The sequence below is a fragment of the Lampris incognitus genome, chromosome 21 (assembly GCF_029633865.1).
Source record: "Lampris incognitus isolate fLamInc1 chromosome 21, fLamInc1.hap2, whole genome shotgun sequence".
In the NCBI taxonomy this organism is placed as follows: Eukaryota; Metazoa; Chordata; class Actinopteri; order Lampriformes; family Lampridae; genus Lampris; species Lampris incognitus.
Genome location: NC_079231.1, coordinates 6,583,631 through 6,609,449, shown reverse-complemented (window position 1 = coordinate 6,609,449; position 25,819 = coordinate 6,583,631). Strand labels below are relative to the sequence as shown.

Sequence of the window (25,819 nt, the reverse complement as noted above, 5' to 3'; positions counted from 1 at the left end):
GACTAACTTGTCTTATCATTAGTTTACATTAGCCTGCCCCATGTCTGTGTCCTGTCAGAGCGCCCTCTGTGTTCCCTCTTCAGGCACAGCTCCAGGCAGGGTCATGGTCCTTGGGCCCACAGGATGCAGCAGACAGAGCTCTTCCAGCCATCAAACAAAGACAAACTTAGATGTGGACAAAGACACTGAATGGACAGTACTGGGTGAGGCTGCCACAAATGTGAATTCGTGCCACTGTCTTCCCACACCGGTACTGGGTTAGGCTGCAGACACAACCCTGAATTGATCAACGACGAAAGCATCAAAGTTACCTGAGGTGAAAACATCACTGAAAACACGAGTTTTGTGTGATCACTTAAAAGTTTAATTGAACTTGCCTTTCCTCTCTTGTCTCACAAATGGATTTCATCTCATGGACTTTCTAAGAAATTTATTTCACAAAGAAACATAACTTTGACAACATATGCCTGTCTGCTAGCCAGGGCTGCAATACTGCCTGTAGTACAAATCTGCTGAGTAGCTGCCCCGATGAACTCATACTGAGTGTTGACCATCTAAATTTATGGGAATTTGTTCCAATTTTTTTTTTTTTAGATTATTCTCATTCAATCATGTTAAATTATGATTCATAAATCTCAGTCACAGGTTTCATCCCCACATCAGATGAAGCATTTTTTATCTCTCTTCTTGAGCAAGGCATTAAATTGCTTCCTGTTCCCAGGAGTCACGACCGCTGATCAAACTTGAGCACATGTTTGTGTGTCGGGCGTGAAGATGCTCAAACTTGGTTTACTATTGTTATTTATTTGCAAAGTGTAAACGTTAAGAAGCGGTGCCTCATTGCTGCCTGTCGTTGTGACTGATTCTGTTGGCAGAACATATGCAGTGTTAATGATTATAGGATAACGGTCACCGGGGCCTCAGGACTGTTATAATGACAGCAGCATTACATAAACGACACAGAGCCTGCCTGCTCTGGGCATGGGTGAGCAGACAGCAGCCGAACAAACCAGAGAACCACAGGAGACAGACAGGTAAGAGCAGTGTGTGTGTGTGTGTGTGTGTGTGTGTGTGTGTGTGTGTGTGTGTGTGTGTGTGTGTGTGTGTGTGTGTGTGTGTGTGTGTGTGTGTGTGTGTGTGTGTGTGTGTTCTAGATGTCCATAGTTGATCAGTCAAACTATTTGTGTTGCACATTTTGTTCATAAAAATGCGGTGTAACAGCCTATATATAAGAGTGAGTTAAAAACCATTTACCTCTATATAACATAAGGGAGTGTAGCCTATATACTGTATATGTGATGGATGGTGTGGATGTATGTGTGTGTGAGTATGCATGTATGTGTGTGCGTGAGTGTGTGCTAATGGGCGGTGTTGAGAGAGGATACTGACATTGCATTTGTTGCATCCTAACTTTTTCATCTTTGTGTGCATCACGGAAGTGGTTGAGAGAGCGAGAGAGAGAGCGAGAAATGGAGAAGAAGGGCAAGCAGGGGTCTGACCTGAAGGGGTTAAGGTTGAGAGGAATGTGAGAAAGCAGGAGAACGCCGCGTTGTGTGTGTGTTTGTGTATGTGGGGGAGGGATAGAGGGATATTTCAGCTTTCAGACAGACCCCAGGGTACAGTTGAACTTCTCTCCTTCTCTTCCTCAGGTGTCTCAACCCGTCCTCCCTCCCCACTTTGAGAAGACTCTTTTGTGCTTCATATTTGCTTCCCTCCTACTCCTCCTGCTTTGGGTCGGAGCTGCGACGGTTGTCACGGCGATGCCCGGAACACTACCCAGAATTCCGACCCTTCCCAGGAATGGGAACATTCCCAGCCTGCCGCGAGGGCTGACCATGCCTACTCTGCCCAGCTTGTCTCTCCCCAGAGGAGTCACCATGCCCAGTTTACCCCAGGGGGTCACTTTGCCCAGTTTACCCCGGGGGGTCACCATGCCCAGTTTACCCAGCATCCCACGAGGAGTCGGCGTACCGAGCTTGCCCAGGGTTCTGAATCTGTCCAGAGGGATGTCATCGTTGCAGAGGGCTGTAACCATGCCAGATGCTCCCAGACGACTGTTCCAGGACTGTACTTCTCTGTTTGATCATCAGTCACCTGGAGGTAAGCTCAGAGACATCTACACTACACTACCCCACACTACACTACCCCACAACTACACTACACTTCACCACACTACACTACACTACACTATGTTGCACTACACTACATCTACACTATACTTCACTACATTATATTAAACCTACACAACACCTGCACTACACCTATAGTATACTACACTGCACTATGCTACACTGCACTACACTACACTATAAATACACTACTCTGCACTATAAATACACTACACCACACTAGACTACACTACACTACGCTATACCTACACTACACCTGCACTACACCTATGCTACACTACACTACACTACATGACACGACACCTATACTATACTGCACTACACTGCACTATACTACACTACACTACACTACACTACAGTACACCTATACTATACTGCACTACACTATACTACACTGCACTACACGACACTTATACTGCACTACACTACACTATACTACACTACACTACACTTCACCTATACTACATGACACTACACCACACTACACTACACTGTACTGCACTACACTATACTACACTACACTTCACCTATACTACATGACACTACACCACACTATACTACACTGTACTGCACTACACTATACTACACTACACTACACTACACTTATACTACACTTCACCTATATAACATTACATGTACACCTTCACATACACTACGCTACACTACACCTGCATACACCTAAACCACATTAAGAACACATACTACACCAACACCTTTCTATTTGGATTATAAACACCGTGAGGTAAATCTGCCATCTCTGACTACACACCTGTATAAACCTACACAGCCAACCCAAGTAAAACACCGCCCTCTGAGACTACACCTACACACACCCTGTCATGGAGATTTATCCATTAGTCCTATAGCTGCAGTTTAAAACAACCAAAATATAACTTCAGCAAAATATAGGATATAGTTTTTACCACTAAGATTATTAAAGCTACCAGTAATAACATATTAGATAAGTGTTGTTTCAACATATATTTTCATTTTCACTTGAAGTCTCAAATAAATTCAAATACCAACAAGACTGGGAGATATTTGAGGTCCTGTTCTCATAATAAATCCTCCTTACAGCTGTTCTCAGACCAGATTAAAACTCTGAGCCACTGCACATGGCTAGGATCAGACCCAGTACACACACACACACACACACACACACACACACACACACACACACACACACACACCATGTCACCCTATACTTGTGGGGACCCCTTATTGACTACATTCATTAATCCTAACCTTAACCATCATAACTACATGCCTAACCTTAACCCTTAACCTAATCCTAATTCTAACCTTAACCTTAAACCCAAGTCCTAACCTTAAAATACACCCTTTTCCTCATGAGGACCCATAAAATGTCCCCACAAGGTGGGTGGTTTCAGGTTTTTCTATCCTAATGGGTACCAAATGTGCCCATTAGGATAGAAAAACCTGGTACACACACACACACACACACACACAGCATAACTCAGTGGCTGATCAGAGTAAAGGCTTAGAGTTATTATAATAAAAACCTGTTAGTATTACATCAGGATCCAGCTAGCCGGCTAACGATGCTACCAGTCTCTCTTTACAGCTGTTACCAGCAGAAACTGCCCCCCCCCCAACTTGTAATATCATTGTATGCTAACAAATTAGAGCCATTTTAACTTGACTAACATTATGACAAGATAAAAAAGATCTGACATCCAGGTGGCGTGGCGGTCTATTCCGGTGCCTACCAACATGGGGGTCGCCGGTTCGAATCCTCGTGTTACCTCCAGCTTGGTCAGGCGTCCCCACATTCGCAATTGGCCGTGCCTGCGGGTGGGAGAGCCGGATGTGGGTATGTGTCCTAGTCATTGCACTAGCACCTTCTCTGGTCGGTCAGGGCAAGGTGCCTGTTCGGGGGGGGGGGGACTGGGGGGAATAGCGTGATCGTCCAACGCACTATGTCCCCCTGGTGAAAGTCCTCACTGCCAGGTGAAAAGAGTTGGCTGGCAACACATGTATCGGAGGAGGCATGTGGTAGTGTGCAGCCCTCCCCGGATCAGCAGAGGGGTGAAGCAGAGACCAGGACGGCTTGGAAGAGTGGGGTGATTGGCTGGATACAATTGGGGAGAAAAGGGGGGGGGTTTAAAAAAAAAAGATCTGGATTTTCAAATGTTTTTGAGTGATGATCTGGAAATCAAACACAGAGTGAATGTGCAGTCCATATCCATAACACTCTTTAATACGTCCAAACTGGCAACCGCAACTACACATAACCACATTCAGTTACCCAATGCACCTTTTAGGCTGTCAAATACAAATAAAAATGAGATGGAGGAGGTTAGGAGACCCACCCACAATGCATCGCAGCACCACATCACCGGTCCCTTACTTTAGTCTGGGCTTTATTTGAATTGTTTTCATACCAGGAACAGTCTGTTATAAGAATAGACCATTTTGGGCAAGTGATGCACACCACGGTCCCATTGAGTGTTCAGTACCTCACCAGAAACACTGCAGCCCAAAAACATACACACACTTCTGCACAGAGCAAAACACACACACTTCTGCACAGAGCAAAACACACACACTTCTGCACAGAGCAAAATACCGGCAGGCGGGGGAACGGAGGAGGAGGAGCAGCCTAGCGACTGACACATCAAGGCACCAACCCACTGCTTCTACATCTAGTTATCCCGCCCCTTCATTTACTCCTCCCTCTCTCCCTCCCTCTTTCTCTCGCTCTCGCCCTCACCGAATGAAGAGGTGTGTGTGTGTGCATGTGTGTGTGTGCATGTGTGTGTGTGTGAGTAGGGGATTAAACTATATTGTGGCATTGGTGGTGTGTGTGTGTGTGTGTGTGTGTGTGTGTTTGTGTGCGTGTGTGTGTGCGTGTGTGTGTGATAGACATTGTTTTCCACTCTAAGCTGAATGCTGTTGCTGTCGACACCAAGGTCACACATCGCCTGGCCACAAGCAGAGTGACGGACAGTGAGCAAGTGTGTGTGATATGTGTGTGTGTGTGTGTGTGTGTGTGTGTGTGTGTGTGTGTGTGTGTGTTGATATGTGTGTAGAGTGTAGATTAGTGACACTTTGGATGTGAATTGTGTGTGTGTGTGTGTGTGTGTGTGTGTGGGTGGCATTATTGCATCCACTCATGTACGGTAAGAATCAACCTGATGAATTTGTTAATCTCTCTCTCTGTTTCTCTCTCTCTCTTTTTCTTCTTTCTCTGTTTGATTTTATCTGTCTTTTTGTCTCTGTTTTTGTGTGTGCTTATCCTGCACTCTGTTGTGAGAGTTGGTTAAAGAGACAAGGAAACAGAGAAAGAGAGAGGGGGGGGGGAGTGATGGAGAGAAAGAGAGGAATTAACCCTTTGAAGATACAGTGTGTTCAAAGAGCTGTTTTCCAGACCCCATGGGGCTTTTGGATTGTTTGTTGGTGTGTGTGTGTGTGCGCGCTGCCATCATGGAGATTGATCGGTTGTGTATTCATCACCCAGCCGCAGTGACCTAATGCTGTAATGATCGACTCTCAGCCCAACTTAACACGTCCAAAGACCACCAGCTTACACAGGAAGTGAAAAATTCTGGTAAAATGTGGCGTACCTGGGCACAATATCAACAACATGGATGTGCTGTTGGTCTGCATGTTTGCATTGAAATTCATAAGACGGTTGAAAACCCAACCTTCTCATGTTTATGCAATGAATAGTCTCGGTGCTACATGTGAGTGAAGTTCATGAGGACAAAGATGAGAAACAGAAAGACTTGTGGGGCTGATAACTGGGTGTGGAGTGATAAATGTGACGGTGTGTGATGGCGTTCTGCAGTTAATATCACTGTTGTGCCCTTACTTACTTACTTTAACACCTTTAATATTGCTGTGTGTTGATGTCTTCCATCTACCTGCACGTGACATGTGATGCTCTCATGGTGATGATGTGATGTTGTATGTGTGTAATGATGACATGTCACTTATATGATCACACCTACGCTAAATGCACTCAACATGACATGCAAGCTATAGCCACATTTATTTTATGTGGCTATAGTTTGCATGCAATTAAGTAAATATTAATCCAAAAACTGTTCTGCAAAAGCAGATAGACCCTGAGTAAGCTGCATCTGTAACCGCTGAAGAAGCCAACTCGATAATGGGTCTGCTCTTCCTGTAATCTCCTGCCACCTGTTAGAGAGAGAGCGAGTAAGGAATGGCGAGAGAGTGAGAGCGAGAGCGAGAGAGCACAAGAGAGAGGGAGAGTAAGGGACAGAGAGAGTGAGAGAGAGAGAGAGAGCACGAGAGACAGCAAGAGAGTGAGTGAGTGAGAGAGAGAGGGAGAGAGAGAGAGAGACCAGAGAGAGGGAGTTTTGGGTTGCGTTATGGCTGTATGAATTGTCCATGATGTGCTTTTGATTTATTACCCATGTCTAAACTAGTAATGGATTCTTGGTGCCTTACAGTTGTTTAGATAGACTTCAGTTCTATCTCTATCTCACTTTTCCTGTTTCTCTCTCTCTCTCTCTCTCTCTCTCTCTCTCTCTCTCTCTCTCTCTCTCTCTCTCTCTCTCTCTCTCTCTCTCTCTCTCTCTCTCTCATTCTCTCCCTCTCTCTCTCTTTCTCTCTCTCTCGCTGTCTCTTTCCAGGCATGTGTGGTTGTTGTTCGGCCCTCAGGCCACGCTATAAAAGGTTGGTGGACAACATCTTCCCAGAAGACCCGGAGGTAAAGACATGTCACTTCCTGTGCTTGGCAGATGTTCAGGACTGTTTCTACTGCAACCCAGCTGTTACCATGGAAACAGTTCATCACAATCACAGTCACAACCTGACTTACTCTACATTTCACTTCCGGTCTCTGTCTGCATGTTTCTGTGTCTCTATGTATTTGTTTGAATTTGTGTGTGTGTGTGTGTGTGTGTGTGTGTGTTTAGGAGGGTCTAGTCAGAGCCAACATGGAGAAGTTGACATTCTATGCCCTTTCAGCCCCGGAGAAGTTGGATCGTATCGGAGCCTACCTGTCCGAAAGACTGTCCAGAGACGTAGCCAGACACAGATATGGGTACATAGACAACACACACACACATACAAACTCAGTCATCATCATCATCATCTGTCCTATCTATCTATCTATCTATCTATCTATCTATCTATCTATCTATCTATCTATCTATCTATCTATCTATCTATCTATCTATCTATCTATCTATCTATCTATCTATCTATCTATCTATCTATCTATCTATCTATCTATCTATCTATCTATCTATCTATCTATCTATCCATCTGTCTGTTGTGTGTGTATTGTAGCTATGTGTGTATTGCCATGGAGGCCCTGGAGCAGCTGTTGATGGCGTGTCATTGTCAGAGTATCAACCTGTTTGTGGAGAGCTTCCTCACCATGGTCAGAAAACTGCTGGAGGCCGACAAACCCAACCTGCAAATCCTGGGGACCAACTCGGTCAGTATATCTACTGTATATATTTAAAAATGTACCAGTAACCAGAAGTGCAAGACTGAGGTTGTATTGGGTAGTGTGTTGAACTGCATGAATGTGTAGCACATAATAATAATAATAATAATAATAATTATTATTATTATTATCTAGACCCCAACCAGACCATTCCAGATTGCTCGAGGCCTGCAATAACAATGGCCAGCATTGATGCTGTGCCCTCACAGGGTCCTGATGGAAACTGTAAAATCTGCTGTGGTGACCCCCGAAAAACAGGAGAAAAGCTGAAAGAAGAAGTTTGAGGAAGTGGTATGAAAACCAGGATTTAATTTCTAGTAAGCTGTCAGAAAAGGTTGTGGCGGAAGAGTGGAGGAAGGCTTGGTGGATAGATAGAGCTGGGCGTCATCTGCGTTGCGGTGAACTTGAATGCCAAATTTCCTGAAAATGTGGCTAAGAGGTAATAGGTAAATAATAAATAGGTGGGGTTCCAATACAGAGTCCTGGGGAACACCGGTAGTTACAGGAAAGGACTGTGAGCTCAAATTTTTAAGTTGGGACAAAATGAGTGCGGCCAGTGAGATATGATCTAAACCAGTCAAGAGAGGTGCCAGTTATTCCAGTGGAAGCTAATCTCTCTCGGAGGATGTTATGTGAGATGGTATCAAAGGCTGCACTCAGATCAAGAAGGACAAATATGGTTAAGAGCCCAGAGTCAGCTGCCATCAACAGATCCTTCGTGATTTTCACCAAGGCTGTCTCTGTACTGTGCATGGAGCAAAAACCAGACTGGAATTGTTCAAACAGATTGGTGTGAGTCAAGTGAGTGTGTACCTGAGATGCAACTGTTCTTTCAAGTGTTTTAGAAAGAAATGGACAATTTGAGATTGGACGGAAATTATTCAAATTGTTGGGGTCTGCATTATGGGTGTGTGTGTGTGTGTGTGTGTGTGTGTGTGTGTGTGTGTGTGTGTGTGTGTGTGTGTGTGTGTGTGTGTGTGTGTGTGTGTTGAATCGCACACTATGGATATAAAGAAAGGTTTCTGTCCGGTCTGAAAACATGACTGAATGCCAAGCTGTATGTACATATGTGTGCACATGTGTACGTGTGTGTGTGTGTGTGTGTTTGCATGTGTGTTTTACATGTATTTACATGTGTAATCGTTAATCCTTAATATTTCTGAGCCCTGCACAAAGTCTTTGTGTGTCTGTATGTGTGTGTGTTTTGAGGCCAGATGCGAGAGTGCTATATTTAAACACAGGCACTGCCAGAGTTCTGAGAAGGCCCCCACAAACACACACACGCACGCACGCACGCACACACACACACACACACACACACACACACATGCGGGTGCACAGAGTTAGAAATTGCAGAGATTATCTGATGTTGAACATGTGTGATGGGGGAGACTAAGCCAGAAGCCATCTCTCCTCACCCCCCCAGCCTGACTGCTGTATTTATGCTGTGTCACTCTGCATCTCCAGCTCACGACTCAGGCGGCCATGTTGACTTCAGCCCCGTCCACATTAAGATCAGAGCAGTCTCATCTGTACAGGGAAAACAAGCTTCTCACAACCCACCATAAATCAAACCCACTGTGTTTTAACACAGACTCACTGCTGGGTGTAGTAAAACAAAGATAATACTTGCTGTTTTTGATGCTCACCGTTGTTGTTTCATGAACACATAGTATTTAATTGTACCCCATAACTTTACATTATCAATCTACTGTATTATTGTCTATATCATCATCATCATCATCATCATCATTGTTGTTATTGTTGAAACAGATGATCCGCTGTGGCGAACCCTAATGGGAACAGCCGAAAGTGGTAGTAGTAGATTATTATTATTCTTGTTGTTATTGTTGTTGTTGATGTTATCACTGTTTGTTTTTGTTTGTTTTGTGAAGTTTGTAAAGTTTGCAAACATCGAGGAGGACACGGCCTCTTACCACCGCAGTTACGACTTTTTTGTGTCGCGGTTCAGCGAGATGTGTCACTCCAACTACGAAGACCCTGACATCCGAACCAAGTGAGCCTCCACCTTTCTATTGCTCTGTTCATCCCTGACTCTCTCTCTCTCTCTCTCTTGCTCTCTCTCTCTCTCTCTCTCTCTCTCTCTCTCTCTCTCTCTCTCTCTCTCTCTCTCTCTCTCTCTCTCTCTCTCTCTCTCTCTCTCTCTCTCTCTCTCTCTCTCTCTCTCTCTCTCTCTTGCTCTCTCTCGCTCTCTCTCTCTTTCGTGAGACCAAATGTGTACCCACTGAACTCCAAAAACACATGCACAAATACTCAAACCTCGTTACTTGTTGTGTGTGTGTGTGTGTGTGTGTGTGTGTGTGTGTGTGTGTCTCTCTTTTCAGGATCCGGCTGGCAGGGATCCGGGGTCTGCAGGGTGTGGTCAGGAAGACGGTGAATGATGAACTGCAGGTAAACATCTGGGAGCCGCGTCACATGGAGAAGATCATCCCCTCGCTGCTGTTCAACCTGCTGCAAGACCCCAACACACACAGGTCTGTGTGTGTGTGAGTGTGCGTGTATGAACACTGCAATGGTGAATCATTCTTCAGATCATCTATAGCCTCATAACTTTGCTGTTATTTTACAGAAATACATTAGTCAAGCTAAATTATAAACATCAGTTTATTCAAATCTTATTAAAATACATTTCTGAGCACAATTCGTGTTTTCTGGCTGTGTCCTTGTGTGTGTGTGTGTGTGTGTGTGTGTGTGTGTGTGTGTGTGTGTGTGTGTGTGTGTGTGTGTGTGTGTGTGTGCAGTTCCCCTGGGTCACAGATTGACAGGCCAGTTGAACAAACTGAACGATGCTTCAGAGAACTGCTGAGCAGAGCAGCCTATGGTCACATAAACACCGCTATCAGACCTGTGCTAATGTAATTCTCACACACACACACACACACACCCATGCACACAAACATATACAAACAAACATACCCATACATATGTACATCATCATTTCTATGATGATGATTCATTTCTATGCCCGCTTCGACAAGGACAATACTGACCCAGCCACAAAAATCCCCAGCCACCCAGAAAACCAGGTGCTCACTCTATCAGTCGCAGAGGTCAGAGAATCACTGCGCAGAGTGAACACACGGAAGGCTGCCGGACCAGACGGCATACCGAGTTGGGTCTACCGGGAATGTGCCGACCAGCTTGCTGAGGTCTTCACACCTGTATTTAACCTCTCACTGTCCCAATCTAAAGTCCCGGCATGCTTTAAGACCACCTCTATCATTCCAGTCTCCAAGACACCAACATCCACATGTCTGAATGACTACCGACCCATAGCACTCACCCCCATTGCCATGAAGTGCTTTGAAAGACTGGTTCTGGCTCACAACAAAAATATTATCCGCCCCACATTCGACCCACATCAGTTCGCCTACCATCCCTAAAGGTCTAATGAGGATGCCATTGCCACTGCCCTACACATTGCTCTGACCCACCTTGAACTTAACAACACATACATCTGGATGCTGTTTATAGATTACAGCTCTGCCTTCAACACTATCATCCCCGCCAAACTAACCACCAAACTCCTCTCCCTTGGTCTCAACCCCTCCCTCTGTAACTGGATCCTGGACTTCCTGACCAACAGACCTCAGTCTGTTAGGTTAGGTGACCACTCCTCCTCCACCCTGACCCTCAGCACAGGTGCCCCTCAAGGCTGTGTTCTGTGCCCCCTCCTTTTCTCCCTCTTCACCCACGACTGCCTGCCAACTCACCCCTCAAATGTTATAGTTAAGTTTGCAGATGACACCACAGTCGTTGGCCGTATCACCAACAATGACGAGATGGCCTACAGAGACGAGATTGAGCACCTCACATCATGGTGTACTACCAACAATCTTGTCCTTAATGTGCAGAAGACAAAGGAGCTGATTGTGGACTTCAGGAGGTCTAGAAGCTGCAGCCACTCCCCCATACACATCGATGGGGTGGAAGTGGAGCGTGTTTCCAGCTTTAAATTCCTTGGAGTCCACATCAGCGAGGAACTTTCCTGGACATTAAACACCCAGGCCCTTGTGAAAAAGGCCCAACAACGCCCGCATTTCCTGAGGAGGCTGAGGAGCGCCCGTCTACCACCCAAAATTCTCACCAACTTCTACCACTGCACCATAGAGAGCATCCTGACCAGCTGCATCTCAGTGTGGTACGGCAACTGCACCTCAGTAGACTAGAAAGCTCTGCAGTGGGTCGTCAAGGCGGCCCAGCAGATCACCGGTACCCAGCTCCCAGCCATAAAAGACATTTATCACAAACGCTGCCTTCAAAGGGATCTGAGCATCAGCAGAGATCCCACCCACCCCAACCATGGACTGTTCTCCCCCCTGCGCTCTGGGAGGCGCTACAGGAGCCTCAGAGCCCGCACTACCAGGCTCAAAAACAGCTTCTTTCCACAAGCTGTTGCCCACCTGAACCTGGCTACCCACTGAATGTCTGTAGATATTTTTAAATATTTTGTACTCCATCTCTTTTCTTTTTTTTTTTTAACTTATTTTTAGCTTTTGGTCTTCGTGTGTATAGCTTATATTGTGTTTGCTGTGTTTGTCTGTGTCTGTCTTGCACTGTTTGGTGAAGCCACAGCCCTCATTTCATTTTTAACATGTGCCTGCACATTGTTTTTAATGACAATAAAATTGAATTGAATTGAATTGAATCATCATCCTGATCACCATTATCAGAGCTGTACTGATATATTACACACACATGCATACACACACAAACACGTACACACACACAAACTAACATATGCAAACAAACACACCCATACACACATTGTCATAGTCGTCTTCATCATCATCATCACCATTATCAGAGCTGTACTGATGTAATACACACAAATATTCACATACTCTGCTAACTGTAATTTGCTTTGTTTTGTGTTTTCTGTGTGTTGCATGTTGTGTGTGCGTTGCATTTGTTATGTTAAGGCACCTGGATAACCATGGTCTGTGGGAGGGCAGGAGTTTAGCGGTTCGGTGTTTCCAGATCATCATGTTCTCCATTCAGGTCTGTTACAGAATTAAATTGAACTGATTTGAACTGAACTGAACTGAACTGAACTGAATTGCAGTTTGCTTGCTGTGAAGCTCAGTTTACGCTAAGTGAGTTATTGTGTCTAACAGGCAGCTATGACAGAGCAGGCAGGTAGAAGACCTTTATCAACAGGTAGTACTACATCAATAAGTAAAGCTCAGGTTCGGCCATGTGTTTCGTTTCATTTTAAATAAACGCCACTATGATTCCCAGTATCGCCACCGGTGTCTTCAGGACTGGAGCTCTAAATGCTCTTATCCTGTCCTGGATTAGTGGCACGGTGGCGCAATGGTTAGCGCGGTTGCCTCACAGCAAGAAGGTCCTGGGTTCTAACCCTGGGGTAGTCCAACGTTGGGGGTTGTCCCGGGTCGTCCTCTGTGTGGCATTTACATGTTCTCCCCGTGTCTGTGTGAGTTTCCTCTGGGGACTCTGGTTTCCTCCCACAGTCCAAAGACATGTAGGTCAAGTGAATCGGCCGTACTAAATTGTCCCTAGGTGTGAATGTGTGTGTGTATTGACCCTGTGAAGGTCTGGCGGCCTGTCCAGGGTGTCTCCCCGCCTGCCGCCCAATGACTGCTGAGATAGGCTTCAGCATCCCCGCGACCCCGACTGGGATAAGCGGCTTGGATAATGGATGGATGGATGTCCTGGATCAGATCGTTACAGTTGGTACAGCATATTCGTCATGATACTTACTCCCTTTTGGATGAAACCCTCTGGTTTCCCCGCCCTCCAGAGCCAGCACTCCCATCTGGTCATCCAGCAGCTGTTGGGTCATCTGGACGCCAACAGTCAGAGTCCAGCCTCGGTCCGGGCCGGGATTGTGGAGGTTCTGTCTGAGGCAGCTGTCATAGAGGCCAGCGGATCAGTTGGTCAGTGTATGTGTGTGTGTGTGTGTGTGTGTGTGTGTGTGTGTGTGTGTGTGTGTGTGTGTGTGTGTGCCAGGAAGCCATCTCGATAATGGGTCTGCTCTTCCTGTAATCTCCTGCCACCTGTTAAAGAGAGAGAGAGAAACAGAGAGAGAGAGAGTGTCTATATATTGTGTATACGTGTATGTACATGTATAGATGTGTGCCTATATACATATAAGAGTGTGTGTGTGTGTGTGTGTGTGTGTGTGTGTGTGTGTGTGTAGGTCCTACAGTGCTGGAGGTGTTTAACACTTTGCTCAGACAGCTGAGGCAGAGTGTCGACTACCAGCTGACTGGATTCTCCAGGACCTCCCCCACCGAGGAGACCCAGCTACAGGAAGCTGTCATCAGGACCATAGGTAGTGTCAGCTCTGATTGGTCATTTGATTGGTTTGTTTTTATTGTTGGTATTTTGATTGCTTGACTTGGGAATTGATTGATTAATGGAGATAGATAGATAGATAGATAGATAGATAGATAGATAGATAGATAGATAGATAGATAGATAGATAGATAGATAGATAGATAGATAGATAGATAGATAGATAGATAGATAGATAGATAGATAGATAGATAGATAGAAGGAACTAAAGGTGTTCTTCTCAAACATCCTTTGTAGTCTGACTCTGCTCTTCTATGCTTACCTCAGGCTCGTTCGCCAACAAACTCCCCATTTACCAGAGGTCAGAGGTCATGCTCTTCATCATGGGCAAGATCCCTGTTCCTGGAATCTACCCTGTCCTGGGCTCCCCCAACTCTGGGTACCGTCTAGTGTGTGTGTGTGTGTGTGTGTGTGTGTGTGTGTGTGTGTGTTTCAAATCAAAGTGGAGGTCATGCAGATTTCCCCTTAGAAATTCCAAACTTATAATCAATTCTTCAAGTTCTCACATTCACTCTTTCTCTTTGTGTCTCTCTTTCTCTCACTCCTTCTATTCTCCCTGTCTCTATTAAAAAGAAATACGTGTCTGTGCTTTTTTTCTCTTTTCGTCCCCGTCGCTCTGCCTTTTTCCCTTTAATTTCAATTCTGTTCAGCACAAATTTTCATTTGAATTCATTTGCACAACTGACAACTTAAAAAAACACAACAATTTTGTCAAATCAGATACAAACACAGCGACGAGGCGTTGCAATACACAAAGATGACAGGAAACAACAGAATAAAGAGATGATTGCAATATTTATTCAATACAAAAAAACACATCTGAATGATTGAAATATTGATTTGTTAATAGAGACAAGGTTACTTACCACTCCCGTCTCTCTGTCTCTCTGTCTCTGTTTCTGTCACTATGTCTGTCTTGCTGGGTCTCTCTCGGTCTCTCTCTCAGGTTTGAAGGCAGCAGAATGATCCAGGTGATGCTACTGAAGTCTCTGCTTCAGGTGAGAGGTGTTAGTCACTGCAGTCTCTCACAGCATCAGAGACTGTTTCCAACTGGAGTTCCCGTTTCCTCTCCTCTGGGTGTGTGTGTCAGTGTGTATTACCTCTCTCCGCCTGCAGGTGGCGCAAAGCTACGACAGCACTAACATGCTGACTGCGTTACCAAGCTCCTTCCTACAGCCACTCCTCTCCTACACCCTGATGGAGGACCCCGAGATCCGGTTGTTGGTTCTGTCCATCCTCACCTCCCTCATTGACCGACACCACAACGCCAGCACCCTGAAAACCATCAGGTCAGCACGCTAGTCACACACTGATCTGAATACTGTCCTCTAGTGTTCGGGGTGTGAATGACAACAATAATTCAAAACGTAAGACAAACTAATTCAAATTGAATGGGATCGGGTAGAAAGTAGGTTTGATGACATCTGCCATTTTCAAACATATCCAGTGGATATTAGGTTGCTGAAGACTATGGGTATGAGTTAAGATTTTCAGGGGGAATCAAACAACAGCAATGTAGTGCAATACTGTGTGCTGTATTGGTGTAGGGCCAGATTCAGATTTTTACCCAAATTTGGACACCAGACAGGTGTATGCTGTTATATAGCTACACTGTATGAAACATATGATTACTTTGGTGGCACTTAAACTGGTGGCCCATTTTACTGTGATGATCAAATTTCTGTCATGCTGTCTGTCTGTCTGTCCTGTCCATCTGTCTGTCTGTCTGTCTGTCTCTCTACAGAGTGTCTGATGTCTCAGTTCTAAACCTGAAGGTGGATAAATGCTCTCAACAAGACAACCTCTTCATGAGGAAGGTAGGGTGTGTGTGTTTGTGTGTGTGTGTGTTCCAAGAAGTAGACAGTCCAATCATAGTTTAATGAACTGATCCAAGGAGTCTATACAATTGAATCATTACTCAATAGAATTAGAAACAGTGGTGAATGGTAGTTATTCAGAATGAGTTATGTGTGTGTGTGTGTGTGTGTGTGTGTGTGTGTGTGTGTGTGTGTGTGTGTGTGCGTGCGCGTGCATGTGTGAAGCACGCTCAGCGACTCTATAGGCACATCTTCCTTGGCTGCAAAGAGGAGAACAGTGGACGGAGTCACTATGAGGCTCTCTTCATGCTGTTGGCTCTGCTCAGCGTGGAGCTGGCCAGTGAGGAGGTGGTGGTGGACTTGGTCAGACTGGTCCTCGCTCTGCAGGTAGGAGACAGATGCAAATAACAACAAGGAAATGTGTGTTGAGAAGCCATTAAAGGCGGTGGTTGATCAGGGTAGGTAGACAAGGGCATTTACACTGCCGGAGTTAGTGATTAAATTCCTTCAAGTCGGCACATGTGAATTGATTTGGATAAAAGTGTTTGTTATAGTTTCTCACCCGTCCTCTAAGTTCAGACTGTCTTTGAGTCACGTGTTGTTAATATTTTTAGTTTATGTCTCAGAAATTTCCAGGAAAAAGAAATTCGTCCATATCGGGAATACCCTTACATCCCATCAGATCCAAACCTTCCTGTTTGCAGCTTTTCTTTTATCGCTGATTGGCTGTCCTCTCTCTGCCTGTGATTGGTTAATTCCCTCTCAAGGAGCTGGCTCTGGCCAACCAGGAGCAGCTGTCGGTGTACAACCGCTGTGCTATCCACGCCCTGTCAGCCGCTTTCCTCAGCCTCCTCTCCCATCTCACCAGCATCCCAGCGTTCTGCCAGCATGTCCGCCAGGTACTGCCGTCCTCTGCTTGTGTCGGTGTGTGTGTGTGTGTGTGTGTGTGTGTGTGTGTGTGTGTTTGTGTTTGTCTGTCTGTATCGATTGATGTGATTTCCAAACGTCTGATAATAGCCTGGTCCTATCTGTTTGTGTGTTCTGCATATGGGTGTGTGTGTGTGTGTGTGTGTGTGTTAATAATAGAGAAGTATATTGTCAGCTGTTTAATGTCTGTTGACCTTGCCCACAGGTTATAGAGTTCAGACAGAAAGAGATGCCCTACCTTCTGCCCAGCGACCTCTTCACTGAGACCCCAAGGTCTGTGTGCCCTTCTGTTTGTTCTGCTGACAACATGAGCAGTGCACTAGTTAACATAAGAACAGCAAAACACCGAACACGCAGTTTTCAGTCAGGGCACCACAGGAAACATGTCAGAGCCACGACGTGGCCCACAGAAAAGGAGGGAGAGATGTGCTGCACATCATTTGTGCATTATATTGTTGGTTATTGGCAAGCTATCTTATGTTGTGTGTGTGTGTGTGTGTGTGTGTGTGTGTGTGTGTGTGTGTGTGTGTGTGTGTGTGTGTGTGTGTGTGTCAGGCTACCAGAGGCTGTTTTGGACATCGGGGAGCAGTATTTGTTTATCCAGACGAAGATTTCAGAGATTATGGGAGGAAACGGCTACAACACAGACAAACTCAACACATCATACACACCCCAGATATCTGGTATATATCTATACACTCGCACACACACGCGCACACACACACACTGACATATGCCCATATAAATAAACTTGGGTGTTCATCTATCTTTCTGTCTGTCTGTGTATATTACTTGAGTATGTGCAGGTTTATACTCGTGTGTCTTGATGTGTGTATTTATGTCTGTGCTTGTGTGTCTGCATGTGTGTGTGTGTGTTTATATATGTGTATTCGTGCTGTCAGATGAGGATCGTCTATCTAAAAGGAAGAGTATCGGAGATGTCGTCTCCTTACAGGACATGGAGCCACATTACAACCCAGAAATACAGCAGGTACCCGTCTCCCTCTCTCTATCTCGCTCTCTCTCTCTGTCTCTGCCTCTCTCTCCCTCCCTCTCTCTCTCTCGGGGTGTCACTCTCCCTTCCTCTCTCCCTCCCCCCCCTCTCTCTCCCCCTCTCTCTCTCTCTCGCTCTCTCTCTCTCTCTCCCCCTCTCTCTCTCCTTCTCTCTCTCTTTCAAGCTCTCTCCCTCTCTGTCTCTGTCTCTGTCTCTCTGTCTCTCTCTCTCTGAGTTCACGTGATTTCGTGTGATGGGAGGGAGAAGCACACTCATGTTGACACACGGTAGACAGCAGGTGCACCCGGAGCAGAATTTAGTGCTCAGTGCCTTCACTCAAGGGCACTTTGGCACTAAAAGGTGAGCACAAAACTGTGGGGTGCCTTTTTGTTTTATGCACATTTGGCATTCATCATCCTCTTCTCATGGGATTTGAACATGTGGTCTTTAGGTTGTGTGTCTGGCTTTCTGCCACCAAGAGGAGCTGTGTTACCAAAGGTTGAATAACACAACAGCAAAACAACAGCCAATAGTAAATATTAAATATTAATAGTAAATATTAATTGAGCAAAATCATCAATTTGATAATCATGGAAGTCCACATGTTGCTTGGTTTTTAGTCCCAGTTTATAAGGTGAATTAACATGTGTGTGTGTGGGGGGGGGGTTAACACTGAATCTGTAGTCACACATCTAAACACATTTACTGATGATCAATGTTTATTTTTTTCCTCTGTCTGTCTGTCTTTGTGTGTCTGTGTGTCTATAGAAGTCTCCGGTAGAGCAGATCACCTTTGAGACGCTGAAGAGCACCATCGGTGAGCCTCCTCCTCCATGTAGATTCTAGATAGTGTTTCCCTTTGGTGCCAGTAGAGAGCAACAGGAGATGCATGGCTGCTCTGCTCTACCTCCTCGTGTTCCGCATCCCTCCCTCCCTTCTTTTCATTTATCTTCCTTTTTTCTCATCCTCTCCTTACTCTGTATTTCCCCTGGTCAATCATAAACATATTCCTGTTGTTTTGTGAGGGGTTTGTGTGTGTGTGTGTGTGTGTGTGTGTGTGTGTGTGTGTGTGTGTGTGTGTGTGTGTGTGTGTGTGTGTTGTGTCCTGTGTACTTTACCACCAGCCACGTTTGCTATTAGTCAATCTCAATGAAATGATAAAATAATGAAAAAAGATAATCACTTTCTTTTTAAAAGTACTTGGCAACACTCTCATGTTTCTGGGTGATGTGCTGGACCTTCCTCTCCTCACCCTGCAGTGATTTTAGGCCCGTCTTCCTTGCACTCTGTACAGAGAGATACCTACCATCCATCCCATCATTCCCATGGCCGGATTAACCCACCAGGGGGCCCCGGAGCACACACGTCCATTGCCCCCCCCCCCCCCCGACTGTAGCTTGGGGCCCTGCATCAGTAGAGACTGTAGCTTAGGGCCTGCATCAATAGAGACTGTAGCTTGGGGCCCTGCATCAATAGAGACTGTAGCTTGGGGCCCTGCATCAGTAGAGACTAGTAGCTTGAGTCCTGCAACAATAGAGACTAGCTTGGGCCCTGCATCAATAGAGACTGTAGCTTGAGGCCCTGCATCAGTAGAGACTGTAGCTTGAGGCCCTGCATCAGTAGAGACTAGTAGCTTGAGTCCTGCAACAATAGAGACTAGCTTGGGCCCTGCATCAATAGAGACTGTAGCTTGGGGCCCTGCATCAGTAGAGACTATTAGCTTGAGTCCTGCAACAATAGAGACTAGCTTGGGCCCTGCATCAATAGAGACTGTGGCTTTGGACCCTGCATCAATAGAGACTGTAGCTTGAGGCCCTGCATCAGTAGAGACTGTAGCTTGAGGCCCTGCATCAGTAGAGACTAGTAGCTTGAGTCCTGCAACAATAGAGACTGTAGCTTGGGCCCTGCATCAATAGAGACGGTAGCTTTGGACCCTGCATCAATAGAGACTGTAGCTTGAGGCCCTGCATCAATAGAGACTGTAGCTTGGGACCTTGCATCAATAGAGACTGTAGCTTGAGACCTTGCATCAATAGAGACTGTAGCTTGAGACCCTGCATCAATAGAGACTGTAGCTTGGGGCCCTGCATCAATAGAGACTGTAGCTTGGGGCCCTGCATCAATAGAGACTAGTTTGAGTCCTGCATCAATAGAGGCTAGCTTGGGCCCTGCATCACGACTCATGGTTGGAACAAACGTCCCTCGTAGGGTATGACTGGGGATCCCTACTATATGCGAACACAATACCTCTGACCTTTTGGGGCCCCTCATGGTCCGGGGCCCCGGGGCACTGGCCCGGCATGCCCGGTCCGTAATCCAGCCTTGAACATTCCCTCTCTCTCTCTCTCTCTCTCTCTCTCTCTCTCTCTCTATCTCTCTCTCCCCAGTGGACGGTGGGAGTGTGGAGGAGCAGGAGAGGAGGAGGCAGCTGGTGGAGAGGTTTCAGACCGCCCCCTTTGAGGAGATCGCTGCCCACTGTGGGGCGAGGGTGGGTGCCATGTGACCTCTAACCCTCGCGACCGCCCTATTGGTTGGATTTAATATATCGTTGCTAAAAGTCCAATAGAACTGAAGAACTAGACCGAAGATGGCTTTTTAATGTGTGTGCGTGTGTGTGTGTGTGTGTGTGTGTGTGTGTGATCCTAAATCAGCCTAATCATTAAGTTGTAATTTCAATCTCCTTTTAGTGGCGTCATTATTGGCCACCTATACATTACTGGTACCTATTATATACACGCTTGGCTATGGTATGGTTATTATTTAGTGCTTTAAGATGGCCATAGGTTGACACACAAATGAATCTGCTTCATGCTGACTTTCCTGTCAGTCGCTTTGAATAAGAACGTCCACTAAATGAGAAAATGTAGATGAATCGTTGTCGATGATGACAGTGAGGAAGGCCTTTGCTATGATGATGTCAGTGAGGGTAGTAATAAAGACTAATCCATCACCGAAATCCTTTCTCTCTCTCTCTCTCTCTCTCTCTCTCTCTCTCTCTCTCTCTCTCTCTCTCTCTCTCTCTCCAGGCCTCCTTGCTGCAGTCTAAGCTGGAGGAGATCTTTGAGGTCACCATCAGGGCCCTGCCCTCCCCGTCAGGAGGCTCCCTGCCCCGCTCCACCCCCCTCTACGAGATGAAGTTCCCTGACCTGTGTGTCTACTAGACCAAGGAAGCGCACACACACACAGAGCCGTGTCGGGTTACGTCCGGCAAGTCATTGAAAATAAGTAGCATTTTAATCCAGAGGGCCACCTCGCTGATGATTACTATTTATTTGTTAGTTATTGCTTTTCTTTGAAGGTTCGTATTGTAGCAAATTCAGGTGGCAGCCGGGAAGTGAGCCCGGGTTGCCCGCACCACAGGCAACGGCACTAACCAGTCAACTAAGGGGTCTGACCCTTTAGTCGACTGAAGGAGGGGGTTAGTGTAACGACCACGGACGTATAGACTCGCTCGCCCTTGGCTAACAGGTCAGACCCTTTAGTTGACTGGTTAGCGCAGTCACCCGTGGTGCAGGGGACCCGGGTTCTCGTCCCGGCTGTGGCAGTTCCTGGCTGCCCTCAGAATTCGCTACAATATTAAAGAAGCTTTCCTGACAATCACCACCTATGATATATGATCATGTGCCAAAGGGGTTCAAGATGATGTAGTTTGTGATCCCACCACGCACCACATCAGTTGTTTCCATCACACAGTGTCCCCGTCTGCTTGTTACCTGCAGACTTTTGGACCCGCATGTTGCCGGTCCGAGGTAACCGCACTACAAAATAGGACAGTAATTGATTGACAGGTTTGGTTTCTGGGCTTGTCTTTGTTCCGAAGCCAGCTAAAGTCAGAAGGTCCATGTGAAACATGGTCAGCGTTCCCAGAAGGACTTGCAGTGACCTTTGAACCTGCTTCAAGTCATAACTCATTAACTATTAGTAGCTGTGTGTGAGTTGTTCGTACTACATTCTAATAATATACAAATTTTAGTACGCACACTGTCAGTGTACAAATTTAGTATATTAAAGATCTGTGGATGCGTACGACATAGATGAAAATACAAAACCTGCAGCTTATGGTCACTAAACATTCACAACCATCCCATAATTCTTTGCACCTTTGTTGCTTCTGGGGAGACGATCGGCCAGAGGAAAGTTTTCCAAACAAATATGGCGGGCGACCTAGCAAGAGGAGCATCAGCTGGCATCAGGAAATGCATACCCGTTTTGTTTTTTTGTCATTTCCATGTTAAAATATATTTTAGCATGAGAGTTAGGGCTGAATCGTAATGGGCAACGCAAAAGTGACCGAGGTTTTGGTGTTACAAAGGTTCATTTCTGTTTTGGGGGGAGGATTTTTCCCTCTTTTTGTCCCCAATTGTATTCGGCCAATTACCCCACTCTTCCGAGTCCTCCCGGTCTCTGCTCCACCCACTCTGCTGATCCAGGGAGGGCTGCAGACTACCACATGCCTCCTCCAATACATGTGGAGTCACCAGCCGCTTCTTTTCACCTGACAGTGAGGAGTTTCACCAGGGGATGTAGCACGTGGGAGGATCACGCTATTCCCCCCAGTTCTCCCTCCCTCCTGAACAGGTGCCCCAACCGACCAGAGGAGGCGCTAGTGCAGCGACCAGGACACATACCCACATCTGGCAAAGGTTCATTTCTGCTTGGCTGTGAGTCCGCCAAGTGTAGGCTACGTAGTACAGGATGCATACTGCATTCTGTGTACTGGGTAGTCGTATGCTTCAGTAGTATCCAGTATACACTTTAGGTAGAAATGTACTTACAATCTGGACACCGCTTTTGTCTTGGGAGGCTTGTTTTATCCGCATGAAGCAGTTAAATTCACCTGCACAGCGTTATTTCAACTTTTGAAGCTGAATTTTCACACATCTTCTGAACGTGGCTCAACATCTGGGTGGGGTCAAATTAGTAGACTTGTGCTTCCAATAGTGATAGCTCCCATAAAAAAAACCTTTTTAAAAACTGTTGTTGTGATTTTTGTTGAAAACAGTGATGATATTTGTTGTGATTGTGTTTTTCCTCTGAACCGACTGACATCGAAGTTCCTCCCAAGAAATCAAAACAAACACCCCAAAAAGACTTGTTGATGCTGTTGTCCTGTTGAATAAGTGTGTGTGTGTGTGTGTGTGTGTGTGTGTGTGTGTGTGTGTGTGTGTGTGTGTGTGTGTGTGTGTGTGTGTGTGTCTAAAATGTCACTGAGGTCTTTTCCAACTTTCTTGTGCGTTATGACTCCTAACATATAAAGTGTGTCAGTGATAGTTGTACATATTGTAGCTAAAAATGAAAGATGAACATCAATAAACTATTTAATTTATCACATTTGCGCCCTGTCATGTCGTTTATAATTAAGCCACCCAATCAACATCATCTATGGGTGTTGATTGGTTGATTGGATTCTTGTGTACAAGGATGTAGATCTTCATTAATTTGCTCCGTTGAATTCAATTCAGGATCATGGGGGGTGTCTTTCCCAGCATGCATTGGGAAGAAGGCAGGGGCCTCCTGTCCATCACATGACCCTACACACTCCATTTGTACATATAGAAAATTATGAGTCGCCGTTTCCCCCATCAAGAACAAGGGGAAACCTGTGAAGTCCACACGGGGCTGGGAGTAAAGATGTAGACGTTCTTAATCGTGAGGTGAGAGTACCAGTGACGACAACAACTCAAATTCCTTTTGCTTGCAAATTCTCTTTATGGTTTTTAATGCTTTCATTTACAGTTAATTACATTAATCAATAAATATCAGACACATCCTCTTCTCTCTCTCAAACCTCACTTTCTCTCTGTCGTTTCCCAGACTAACCAGCAGAGGGCGTCCAGAGGTTAAGCCTGGAAGGGGGGGGCATTGGCGATTTTAGACCCTTTTTAGGGGTGCTCAAGCACCCCTAAATTTCCTCTCAGCACCCCTAAAAATAATCAGAATGATAATAATAATTAATTGGCATTATTATCATTTTCTGAAATCCTTGGAGCCCTCTTACGTTAGATTTTGCGAACTTATCTGTTAAACACAAGCTCAAATGGCTTTGATTAAACACGTTTTTGCCTAATCTCCAGTAGCCTATTCTTTACAAAAGTCATGCTGTTACACACTCCGGTCCAATAGGTGGCGGCATGCACCTTTAGTTCGCCACATCAGTCGAAGGGGAAGAAGAAAAGGAGCCCGCGAGTCTTTGCCAACCGCCAATAAATCCCAAAAATGAATAAGATGAGCACTTTAATTTACTTTAAAATAGTCTGCTTGTGAATTTAGTGGCGCAGATTAAAAACACAAGTAAGTTGAAACGTTAACATAAAATTGCTGAATCTTCTGAGAACGTTGGGTCAAATTGGCGTTATAACAGGAAGTGTCTGGGCGGGTTATTGTTCCATTTTGTGTCAAAGAACGTTAGCTGACATAGTTCGCTGGAGGTTATCGGCTAATGTTAGCTCTCTAAGCTAGTCTGCTAGCACAGTTTCCAGCTAAGGAGCTAACCGATGTTACAGTACTTTTGTGGACAGTGAATTGAAGCACTGGAACAAACCCTGACTCATTGGAAATGTCTGTTTTTCATAGATGGATGTACGATTTTAAAAAAAAGTTTTTTAAAGGAAAACAGCGAGGTTCAGGTGAGAGAGTAAGGTCAAAAAGACGTTGTCTCACTATGTTGCCCACAGCAATCCATTTAGTTTTTATTAGATTATAAATTCTCTGTTTGGTTGTTTGGTCTCTGTTTGGTTGTTACATTTTCCTTTTGGTTGACAGCACAAATAGGGAGAGAGGAAGAGAGGGAGCGAGAGAAGGATGGAGTCAGCAGAAAGAGAGAGAGAGCAAGAAGAACCAGGTGAGAAAATGGTCAGGTAGTCAAGGAAGGCCCGTTATAATACCAAGGCAGCTGCTGTTTTGTATTGCAGTGGACTCCACAATAAATTCACATCACTAAGCAGTGTATTGATATACTGTTATTAAATGTGTATTCTCCCCAACCTTCCCTTACCTTTATTTACACTGCAGATACTCTGTTTGTTTGTGTCTTTGTTAGTTGCTTTGGATGAAAACGTCTGCTAAATACCTGACCATCACCTTTGGTTTATTTATTAACAGAGTATAGGCCAATGTAATTTTCCAGTTGAATACAACATTTTTGTGTGTGATTGTCAGTGCAAAGAGGGAGAGTGAAGGATGCAGAGAGAGGGGATGAAAAGAGAGAGATCAAGAGCATGAAGAACCAGGTGAGAAAGTGGACAGATACTGAAGTCAAAATTGTTATAGTGGCAAAACAGTAACTTAAGCCGAGAAAAAAAGCATTCCATTCACAATATAATTTTACATGCATTTCCCTATCCCTAACCCTAACCCTATGTGTTTTTCCCACATTAAATGCTTTCCAGAAGTACACTTTAAATATATGTCAGTGTAAACAGGACATCCCCATTAAAACGCTATCCTATTAAACCATATATGTTATTTGTTGGGTGGGTTTGGGTTGAATTGAGCCAATGTGGAAACAATCTTTATTTATTCAGTTATTGTTTACTCTCATTATCTTTTATTTTTTGATGCTGGTAGTTCATGAAGAAAGTGACTTTTAAACTCTTTTTCATTTACTCAATATTTTTCTACCTTTGTAAAACCAAGTGATGGTTTTGTGGCTCAACATTTAAGGTAAGTGTTCTCAGATTTGTTGTCTTTCTAGTCACATAATTGAATAATTGATGTATAAGAGGAAATGCTTTTATTAACAGGTGTAAAATGGTCAGCAGAGAGTAGCTGAACAAATGACATCTCTTAATTATAGTAACACACACGCAGTTGTCTGCACATTGGCAAGTCAGTTTGAGCTCTATCAAGTTGCTTGTACTTCACATGTATAGATAGCATTTTCCAAGTCTCAGCACAGACTCTTCATAACATTCTAAACATGGCTTGAACTGTATCACTGCCACTCGAAGATTGAAGCAACAGAGTATAAATGTATTCTTCACTTTTGGGATTGGGGCACGTGGCTGATTGAACATTTTTGCAAGCCACTATATGCATGTCATTCTTATAAGGGGCTGAGCCCCCCTAAAGGTCTGATCCTAGAATCGCCCCTGTTCTCCTGCCCTCAGGGGGGTTACATCATAATTTGCTGAGGGCAGTTTAGTCTCTCCTCGTCCCAGGG

General features: G+C 45.1%; 1 protein-coding gene across 1 annotated transcript; it reads left to right on the top strand.

Moving 5' to 3' along the window:
• The first annotated feature begins 5,161 nt into the window (after positions 1-5,161).
• On the top strand, positions 5,162-20,878 carry LOC130131578 (protein EFR3 homolog B-like). Its single transcript, XM_056301327.1, has 22 exons — positions 5,162-5,272; positions 6,755-6,831; positions 7,040-7,167; positions 7,416-7,566; positions 9,474-9,595; positions 9,924-10,073; positions 10,341-10,454; positions 12,522-12,600; positions 13,364-13,499; positions 13,763-13,897; positions 14,188-14,299; positions 14,867-14,918; positions 15,037-15,217; positions 15,667-15,737; positions 15,963-16,124; positions 16,505-16,636; positions 16,870-16,937; positions 17,220-17,347; positions 17,567-17,655; positions 18,427-18,475; positions 20,046-20,146; positions 20,685-20,878. The coding sequence occupies exons 1-22, from the start codon at positions 5,266-5,268 to the stop codon at positions 20,817-20,819; spliced, it is 2,379 nt and encodes a 792-aa protein (XP_056157302.1). The 5' UTR covers positions 5,162-5,265; the 3' UTR covers positions 20,820-20,878.
• The last annotated feature ends 4,941 nt before the right edge of the window (positions 20,879-25,819 follow it).